Here is a 9,919-nt window from a genome sequence, read left to right on the forward strand (position 1 = left end):
CACGCCAGGTGCCAATATTCAAATCTGAGCACTTATTGGTTTGACCACAGCAGGGCAAAAATTCACTTCCTCTCAAACCAGGACACCTGTTGCGGCTGTTTCTGTTGGGGTAGAATGCACAGAGCTGGGAGCAGGGCTGAGGCTGTGACAGGAGTGCTGAGAAACTTGCACTGCCAGTGCAGGACGTGTTTGTGCCAGCCTCAGCCTACTTTCCCAGCAATGGACATTAAAAAGGCTTGCCTGCACCAGAACAAGGACACGCTGTTGAGTGACATGCAAAAACTTCTCTACGAGCTCATTTGGGATGCTGCCCTGAATCAGGAAGGCCTCGGCAGAGAGGGAAGGATGTTCTGGGAAGGATGGGTGTCCAATGCTGAGCACATCAAGGAGACCTGAGATGCTGACTTAGATCATGGGGGAAGTGACAGTCCTTCCCCAAAGCGCTCAAAGAGGATCAAGGAGCAGAAAGCTGGAGCTGGGCTGTGTGAGGTACAGAGGGGAAGGAATGTCATATTGGTCACAGGAGCCTCTGGAAGATTGCTTGAGGGATCTGGGGCGTATGTGGTATTCACTTCTGCCGCTTGCAGTGACCCAGGCACAAGGAAGGTTCTAGAGGTGAATATCTGGCACCCTGGTGGTCCCAGCAGGAGTGTGGGGCTTTGACCGTGGGTTACCCTACAGGACACCAGGCCTGATGGTGGCACATGGGCTATGTCTGCTTCAAAGGGAAAAAGGATCTTGGCTCAGGAGTTAGTGGAGCTTCTTAAGAGAGCTTGAAGTAGGATTGGAAGTGGAAAGGGAATAGAATACACCAGGCTCACTTGGGAGAAGTGTGAGCACTGCACACCCATGTTTGTGTGACAGTGGAGGATGGAAGCAGTGCTGCCATCAGAGGTGATGAAACTGTAGCAGAAGTAATGGGAAAAGCAGGTTTCTTGTCAGAATGCTGTCAGACAAAAATACTACCATGGAAAGACATTTTTGTTTGGTTTTTTTACAGCTGCATTCAATACAGGGCTTCAGATAGGGGATTTCTGAAGAATAAGACGTGAGTGCCTCTGCATTCCCATTCAAAGTGCTGCTTCCCCGAATACATCAACCCTTCTCCATTTTGCTCCTTCCATTCCTCTGCAGAATAAGGAAATTCAAGAGAAGGGAGGACCAGGGATTCATAGGCAACATGGGTGTACATTGGGAAGTTCACAGACACCACTTTGTCATGAGGTCACAGAGCTCGGTTTGATGTGAGGTTCCACAGCCCCACTGTGTTGTTCAGTGCTCGCTCTGGGCAACACTGCAGCAGCAGCAGCAGCAGCAGCAGCAGAACGTTGCGAGCAGGGGGGATCATGGTCCGGAGCCACTTCCTCCTGCTCCTCTTTCTCCTGGCCCTGCAAGCCCAGAATGCCCAGAGTGCTCCAGCACCTGGGCAGGGAGCAGGTAGGCAGGCAGGGGCCAGCACACAGCCCTGGCTGGCAGCAGCGGGGCCAGGACTAGGGCTGGCTGAGCCAGGAGGCCACCACGGTGTGGGCAGTGGGGCAGACACACCAGGGGTGGTGTGAGGGGCTGCAGCTGCTTTACCGTGCAGCATGGAGAGAGGTTCCTAAGGGGCAAGGAGGTGGGAAGGGGCAGTTCATGTCCAGAACCTCAGCACTGGTAATCCATCACTCCGCTCTGGTTATCACTCACCTCTGGTTATCCAGCCTCCCGGCATGGCTCCAGGCCTGATCAACCCATTGGACATGTGGCTTTTCACTTCATGTGAGAGCAGCTCAGTGTCCCAAGGGAACCAGACCCCCCTGCAGCTGTGAGAATACAGAACCACCTGTGTGTGCCCTGTCAGTACCTTCCCCATGCAGGCCTTGAGGTGTGACCACGAGGGCAGTGCATGTGATAATGTATTCTTTTGGTGGTTGATTGTAGTTGTGGACACAGACAATGCTCTTCCAACTGCTGAGCTAGAGTCAGACACCATGCTGATTCCGAGCTGGTACCTCAGGCGTGAGTAGTCAGTCTCTACTGCCTTCACAAGAATGAGCACTCCTTTTCCCTGTGGTATTCATGAGAAATACACCTTCATAGGTACAACATCCTTTTCTAAATCTGACATAGGGAAGAATTATGATGCGGTTCCTGAAGGATTCCCTGATGTTGCAGAGGAGCTCCTGACAGCCTTGGATGAAGACCCATCTGGTTAGTTTATCCCATTCTGTTAACCCTGGGATCTGGGAAGCTGAGCTTTTGGTTGCTGTAGGAATGTGCTGTATCCTGGACAGCCAGAAGCGCTCAGTCAGAGTCTTGCTGCAGGGACACTCCATTTCACACCTCCTGGAGTGAGCCATAGAGATGGTCCAGCACAGCGTCTGCTCACAGCTGTGATTCCAGATGATTGCCAGGGGCATCTCCAGCTGCTGCTGCAGATGTACCATTACTGGCCAGAGCTGCTGTGTGCAGACATTGGCATCCAGATGTTGGGAAAAGGCCTGTGCTGAATTTGTGTTTGCCTCACATTCAGCGCGGCATGGAGGCAGAAATATTATCCCATGAAGTCTTGGCTGCCCCTGCCAAACCTCAGGCTCAGGGATGGGTTGAAGCTGGACCCCAAGTGCGAGGGTGGACCTGAAGGTATTCCTTCTGTGGGTCATTTGGTCAATTAAGTCTTGGGTGGTTTGGGTCTGCATTTCTTGTTGCATTGCAAAAAATCCAGCTGTCGATTCCTCTTGTCTTTGGGGACAGCGGGCTCCTCACTGCTAATTGCTACTTCCAGGCCTTGGTACCATGCTTGTGGTAAGGGGCAGTGGCTTCTGGTTAAAGTGTCCAATGTTTTTTGTGTAGAGACAGATTCTGAGACTTTGCCAGAGACCTTCCCTATGGAAGAAAATGACAGTGTGCCAGGCCCAGATGAAGAAAGAGAAGCAATACAGGACACCAGCACAGTTGCTAAGCCTCAGGAATATTCAGGTGAGTGCTTGGGCAATGCTGTCTTGGAAGAAGAGGAGCATTTCTGCTGTATCCCTGCAGTGCTCACCATGGATGAATTGCAGCTGCCCGGCACACAGCCCTGTCCTGTAGCTTGGAAGAAAAGACTGGGGCAGTGCTGTTCCCTGGCACACACTGGGCTCTTCCCCATGAGAACTTTGTAGGATCCCTCTTGGTCCCTGTTGCTGAGACACCGGAGCCAGAGGAACCCATCTCTGAAGATAATAATCCTTGGGCGTCTGAAGCGTGCTGTGGGACTATCCCTAGTGCAGAGTACTAACATTATCTCTTGCATTGTCTTTTCTCCTGTCAGAATCAGCTGCTCGGCAAAAAGCCGAGACTCCTGAACAGTGGGATTTCAGCAAGAAGTACCTCCTAGCGTCTATTGCAGTCTCGTCTGTGCTGCTTCTTGTAGCAGTGGTTGGGTACATAGTCATGTATCAGCTGCTGAAGAGAGACATGTGAGTTATTCATTGCTGCCATTGGCAATGAAGTTTTTGCTCCCTGCTGGAGTGCCCAGGCAGCTCTGTGGAAACTGCTGCATTGCAATGTATTAGCTGTACTCCAAATTCGTATCTATGAGGAGTCTTGGAAATCTTTTTCTGCAGTAGGGCCCAGGAAGACAAAGAGGCAACAGGACAAGACTGGGACTCTTCCTGGGAAAGCTGTGGCCTGCCTAGAGTTGAAACAGAGTCAGCAGAAGGATCAGGAAGTGGCGAGAGACCCCAAGCCAAGAGGGTCGGGGACAGCTGCCCTCTGTTTCCTGAGATCTTTGCAGCAGAGCTTGCCCAGCTGTACAAGAACAAGCGCGCAGACCCATCACCTCTGTCCACGTGTCCCTTCTGTGCTCTGGCTGATGGTGCCACTTCACGGGACTACTGGATTACCCTGGACTCACCTCAGCCCACGGCATCCTGGTGCCCCTGCTGCCAGTACCAGGAGGAATACTTTATGTTGGACGATGAAGATTAGTGACAGTGACAATCATAAATAGTGATAGTGATTCTTTTAATGACAGTAATACTCGATATTAAAGCACGGTGATTATTTTAGTGATAGTGATACTGATTCTTTTATTGATAATGATAGCAATACTTTCTATTAGCGGATGATGATTGTTTTTGTGATTTTGAAAATAAATCTATTTCCAAAAGTAGTAAGTTCTTGCCTGTTGTCATGGTTTGACTCTGGCGCAATGCCAGTGCTCCCATTAAAATACATTCTCTCTGGTGTCTACTGTGAGATGTGACCGGAAATAGAACAAAGCAAGCTCCAACTTAGGAATAAAGGGGAAAAAAAACTTTATTAACTTACAACTATATTTATAAAAAGAAACACACAAAGAACTCAGAATGGAAACTTTCTAAAAACATTCCTTCTCCTCCTCCCACCAAATTCCTAATACATGACAGTACCACCATACCTTGGATTCTCAATTCAGTTACCAACCCTCGATCACTAACTCTCAGTCTATCACCACTCTTCAGATAATCAGTTCTCAGTTCATCAAGAAGAGAGGAGTCCCTCTTGCACCATTTCTATGTCACACGTGGCACCGCCTGGAGAACATTTGTTATTGTGCCCTCTTCCTTCTATGTTCAGTGCTCTCACCACTGCGCAGGGACCAGAGCTGCTCCTAGGGTTTTCCTTTTAAGGGTGCTTTGCCCCGTTCTGAAAGAGCACAGTCTCTTACTTTTGGGACACTTGTCACCCCCTGGGGCTGAAGTGTCTCAAGAACAGAGGTCTTCTCCTTCACCAAAGATTGAGGGCACCACCACCCTTCTCACCCATCATCTCTGTTCACGCACTCTTTCACATCACATCTCACTGCACTTTCTTGGCTCCGAGCCATTGCATCCCATGAAACGCAGTCTCTGTGTCACAGGAAAAATGGTTCTGTCCATGGCTATACAAGAAAAGTCTAGCCAAAGGCCACTCCATCATCTCCTCTCACCTAAGATTCTTCGCAACTTCTCTCAGATATCTTTCACTTACACAATCTTGCATCACACTTGCCCATTTCCTGCTATTCCATCTCTATCGCTCTCTTCATTCAGCTCCAGGAAGATCAGAATTTGTAAGGTTTCCATCATCTAAGAAAAGGGTTTAAATATGAGGCTCTGCCTGTCCAGTACTCCCACGCTGCCCTGCCAGCAGGCACCTTCTCATCACCCCCCTTCTCCTTCCCTGCCGGCCATGCTGCCAGCACATGAGATCAAATTTCAAAGTGGCACAAGCTCTCTCTCTCTCTCTCTCTCTCTCGCGCTCTCTCTCTCTCTCTCTTTCTTTCTCTCTCTTTGGGGGGCTCCCTGATGTCTCTCAGAGTTCTTCCACCCTTCCATCTTGCAGAGGTCTTCACCTCCCTTCTCTGTCCAAGGCCTTGGCCTACCTCACTCAGGCCTCGTGGCTTCCCCTCCCCCGCCCCCCAGCCCAGAGCCAGGCGGGGGAGGTCTGACCTCTTTCAGGGACGGAACCCAAGAGAGCTTCGCCCTCAGACTTCTCTGCTTTTAACCCACCTGGGTTCTCAGATGTGTATGCATGTCCTCAGTGCCCACGCCAGGTGCCAATATTCAAATCTGAGCACTTATTGGTTTGACCACAGCAGGGCAAAAATTCACTTCCTCTCAAACCAGGACACCTGTTGCGGCTGTTTCTGTTGGGGTAGAATGCACAGAGCTGGGAGCAGGGCTGAGGCTGTGACAGGAGTGCTGAGAAACTTGCACTGCCAGTGCAGGACGTGTTTGTGCCAGCCTCAGCCTACTTTCCCAGCAATGGACATTAAAAAGGCTTGCCTGCACCAGAACAAGGACACGCTCTTGAGTGACATGCAAAAACTTCTCTACGAGCTCATTTGGGATGCTGCCCTGAATCAGGAAGGCCTCGGCAGAGAGGGAAGGATGTTCTGGGAAGGATGGGTGTCCAATGCTGAGCACATCAAGGAGACCTGAGATGCTGACTTAGATCATGGGGGAAGTGACAGTCCTTCCCCAAAGCGCTCAAAGAGGATCAAGGAGCAGAAAGCTGGAGCTGGGCTGTGTGAGGTACAGAGGGGAAGGAATGTCATATTGGTCACAGGAGCCTCTGGAAGATTGCTTGAGGGATCTGGGGCGTATGTGGTATTCACTTCTGCCGCTTGCAGTGACCCAGGCACAAGGAAGGTTCTAGAGGTGAATATCTGGCACCCTGGTGTTCCCAGCAGGAGTGTGGGGCTTTGACCGTGGGTTACCCTACAGGACACCAGGCCTGATGGTGGCACATGGGCTATGTCTGCTTCAAAGGGAAAAAGGATCTTGGCTCAGGAGTTAGTGGAGCTTCTTAAGAGAGCTTGAAGTAGGATTGGAAGTGGAAAGGGAATAGAATACACCAGGCTCACTTGGGAGAAGTGTGAGCACTGCACACCCATGTTTGTGTGACAGTGGAGGATGGAAGCAGTGCTGCCATCAGAGGTGATGAAACTGTAGCAGAAGTAATGGGAAAAGCAGGTTTCTTGTCAGAATGCTGTCAGACAAAAATACTACCATGGAAAGACATTTTTGTTTGGTTTTTTTACAGCTGCATTCAATACAGGGCTTCAGATAGGGGATTTCTGAAGAATAAGACGTGAGTGCCTCTGCATTCCCATTCAAAGTGCTGCTTCCCCGAATACATCAACCCTTCTCCATTTTGCTCCTTCCATTCCTCTGCAGAATAAGGAAATTCAAGAGAAGGGAGGACCAGGGATTCATAGGCAACATGGGTGTACATTGGGAAGTTCACAGACACCACTTTGTCATGAGGTCACAGAGCTCGGTTTGATGTGAGGTTCCACAGCCCCACTGTGTTGTTCAGTGCTCGCTCTGGGCAACACTGCAGCAGCAGCAGCAGCAGCAGCAGCAGCAGCAGCAGCAGCAGAACGTTGCGAGCAGGGGGGATCATGGTCCGGAGCCACTTCCTCCTGCTCCTCTTTCTCCTGGCCCTGCAAGCCCAGAATGCCCAGAGTGCTCCAGCACCTGGGCAGGGAGCAGGTAGGCAGGCAGGGGCCAGCACACAGCCCTGGCTGGCAGCAGCGGGGCCAGGACTAGGGCTGGCTGAGCCAGGAGGCCACCACGGTGTGGGCAGTGGGGCAGACACACCAGGGGTGGTGTGAGGGGCTGCAGCTGCTTTACCGTGCAGCATGGAGAGAGGTTCCTAAGGGGCAAGGAGGTGGGAAGGGGCAGTTCATGTCCAGAACCTCAGCACTGGTAATCCATCACTCCGCTCTGGTTATCACTCACCTCTGGTTATCCAGCCTACCAGCCTGGCCCCAGGGGTGACCTACCTATTGGTCATGTGGGCACGCCATGGCTTTTCACTTCATGTGAGAGCAGCTCAGTGTCCCAAGGGAGCCAGACCCCCCTGCAGCTGTGAGAGTACAGAACCACCTGTGTGTGCCCTGTCAGTACCTTCCCCATGCAGGCCTTGAGGTGTGACCACGAGGGCAGTGCATGTGATAATGTATTCTTTTGGTGGTTGGTTGTAGGTCAGGCCAGAGAGGGTTCTCCTCCAGCTCCTCAAGCCGATTCTATGCTGATTCCAAGCTGGTATCTCAAGCGTGAGTAGTCAATCTGTATTTGACTTCATTGATTAACACTACTTTTCTTTGTGGTATTCATGAGCAATTTACCTTCATATGTAATTGTTCTTTTATAAATTTAACATAGGGAAGGATTATCAGAAGATACCTGTGGTTCCAAAGGGGCTTCTAAGAGCATTGGTGAAAGATGCATCTGGTTAGTATATCCCTTTCTGTTAACCCTGGGATCTGGGAATCTGAGCTTTTGGTTGCTGTAGGGATGTGCTGTATCCTGGACAGGCAGAAGCGCTCAGTCAGAGTCTTGCTGCAGGGACACTCCATTTCACACCTCCTGGAGTGAGCCATAGAGATGGTCCAGCACAGCATCTGCTCACAGCTATGATTCCAGATGATTGCCAGGGGCATCTCCAGCTGCTGCTGCAGATGTACCATTACTGGCCAGAGCTGCTGTGTGCAGACATTGGCATCCAGATGTTGGGAAAAGGCCTGTGCTGAATTTGTGTTTGCCTCACACTCAGCACAGCATGGAGGCAGACCTATGAGTCAGGGATGGGTTGAAGCTGCACCTCAAGCATGATGCTTTAGTTGAAGGGATTCCTTCTGTTGGTTGATTAAGTCTTGGGTGGTTTGGGTCTGCATTTCTTGTTCTATTACAGAAAATCCATCTTTGGATTCATTTTGTCTTTGGAGACAGCGGGCTCCTCACTGCCACTTCTCAAAGTGCCCATGCCATGGTATTTTGCTCATGGTAATGGACAGTGACTTCTGTTTATGTCCCATGTTCTTTCTAAAGAGACCGGAAACAAGATTGTGGAGAAGAAGATGTATCCTATGGGAGAAAGTAGCAGTGCGCCAGGACCAGATGAAGAAACAGAAGGAGTCATGGATACCAGAGCACCTGCTCAGCATGAGAAACATTCAGGAAGTGAGTGCTTGGGAGACGCTGTTTTGGAAGAAGAGCAGCATTTCTGCTGTATCTCTGCAGTGCTCTCCATGGATGAATTGCAGCTGCCCGGCACACAGCCCAGGCCTGCAGCTTGGAAGAAAAGACTGGGGCAGTGCTGTTCCCTGGCACACACTGGGCTCTTCCCCATGAGAACTTTGTGGGATCCCTCTTGGTCCCTGATGCTGAGACACCAGAGCCAGAGGAACTCATCTCTGAAGACAATAATCCTTGGGCATCTGAAGCACACTGTGGGACTATCCCTAGTGCAGAGTACAAACATTGTCTCTTGCATTGTCTTTTCTCCTGTCAGGGTCAGCTGCTGGGCAAATAGTTGAGACTCCTGGACAGTGGGAATTCAGCAAGAAGTACCTCCTAGCATCTATTGGAGTCTCGACTCTACTGCTGCTTGCAGTAGTGGTTGGGTACATAGTCATGTATCAGGTGCTGAAGAGAAACATGTGAGTTGGCCTTTCCCTTGAGTTATTTATTTCTGGTTTGGGTAATGAAGTGTTTTCATTGTACTGGAGTGCCAAGGCAGCTCCTGGCACTGCTCGGCAGAAACCTCCGCCATGCAGTCCTTTAACTGTGCTCTTATCTCATACCTGATGAGTCTTCTCGGAAATCTGTTTTTACAGGAGGATTCAGGGAGACAAAGAAGCATCAACAGAATCCAATAGTTACTCTTCTTGGGACAGCAAAGATTATAGCAAAATTAAAGACGAAGCAGAATGAGTAGAATTCTGAGGAGGGTTCAAGAGAGCCCAAGTCAGCAAGTTCAACAACAGTTGCTGCCTGTCACCAGAGATCTCCCTGTGTAAAGCTTGCCCAACTGCACAAGATCACAGATGCAGACCCCCCCACCTCTGCCTGCCTCTTGCAGGTACCATTTGTCTGATGGTGCTTTTTACAGGTGTTCTAGGTGACCTAGTTGGTTTATATAGATATATTTATGTGTTTATTAAATTTCCTGTATGTAAATACGTGCAGTCTGTGTCACTGTGATTTTAAGACCCAAAAACCCACATAATGGAACCCCTATGTGTTTTGCCCTGGGTTCATGGATGGGGTAATGTATAGGGTCCCTTGGAAAAGAGGGAAAAGACACACACAGGCACTCTTTTGTTTCTCTCTGGGCTCTGGATGGGATTGCCTGGCACAAATCTGTCACGGTGGCAAGGGGGTGGTAAGAGTGCTGCAACCTTTCTGAAGACTGTCCTGAGATTGGACAGCTCAGAGGCACAGGCACGTCCTTCTCCCAGCCGGGCAAGTGATGTTAAGCTTAGGCTTCCTTCTTCAGGCAATGTGGAGTAAGGGGACTGGAGCTTTGTATGGCATTCCACAGAGTAGTAGCCTCTATTAAGAGCAGGCCCTCTTCAAAGAGAGCCAGGTCCACAAACTTGTGAAAAACAGGGGTTTATATAGGGAAGGCAAGGGGTGGGACAAAA

General features: G+C 50.2%; 1 protein-coding gene across 1 annotated transcript; it reads left to right on the forward strand.

The window, feature by feature from the left end:
• Positions 1-4,132, forward strand: LOC132322259 (uncharacterized). Its single transcript, XM_059836624.1, has 5 exons — positions 1-489; positions 2,110-2,190; positions 2,833-2,958; positions 3,290-3,437; positions 3,585-4,132. The coding sequence occupies exons 3-5, from the start codon at positions 2,868-2,870 to the stop codon at positions 3,946-3,948; spliced, it is 603 nt and encodes a 200-aa protein (XP_059692607.1). The 5' UTR covers positions 1-489; positions 2,110-2,190; positions 2,833-2,867; the 3' UTR covers positions 3,949-4,132.
• The last annotated feature ends 5,787 nt before the right edge of the window (positions 4,133-9,919 follow it).

Source organism: Haemorhous mexicanus, chromosome Z (assembly GCF_027477595.1).
Source record: "Haemorhous mexicanus isolate bHaeMex1 chromosome Z, bHaeMex1.pri, whole genome shotgun sequence".
Taxonomy (NCBI): domain Eukaryota; kingdom Metazoa; phylum Chordata; class Aves; order Passeriformes; family Fringillidae; genus Haemorhous; species Haemorhous mexicanus.

Bases quoted from the DNA above. Each gene is read 5' to 3' on its own strand.
- LOC132322259 (XM_059836624.1), top strand. From the start codon at position 2,868: ATGGAAGAAAATGACAGTGTGCCAGGCCCAGATGAAGAAAGAGAAGCA. The intron at 2,959-3,289 runs GTGAGTGCTTGG...TTCTCCTGTCAG, and splicing joins TAAGCCTCAGGAATATTCAG to AATCAGCTGCTCGGCAAAAA. The intron at 3,438-3,584 runs GTGAGTTATTCA...CTTTTTCTGCAG, and splicing joins CAGCTGCTGAAGAGAGACAT to TAGGGCCCAGGAAGACAAAG.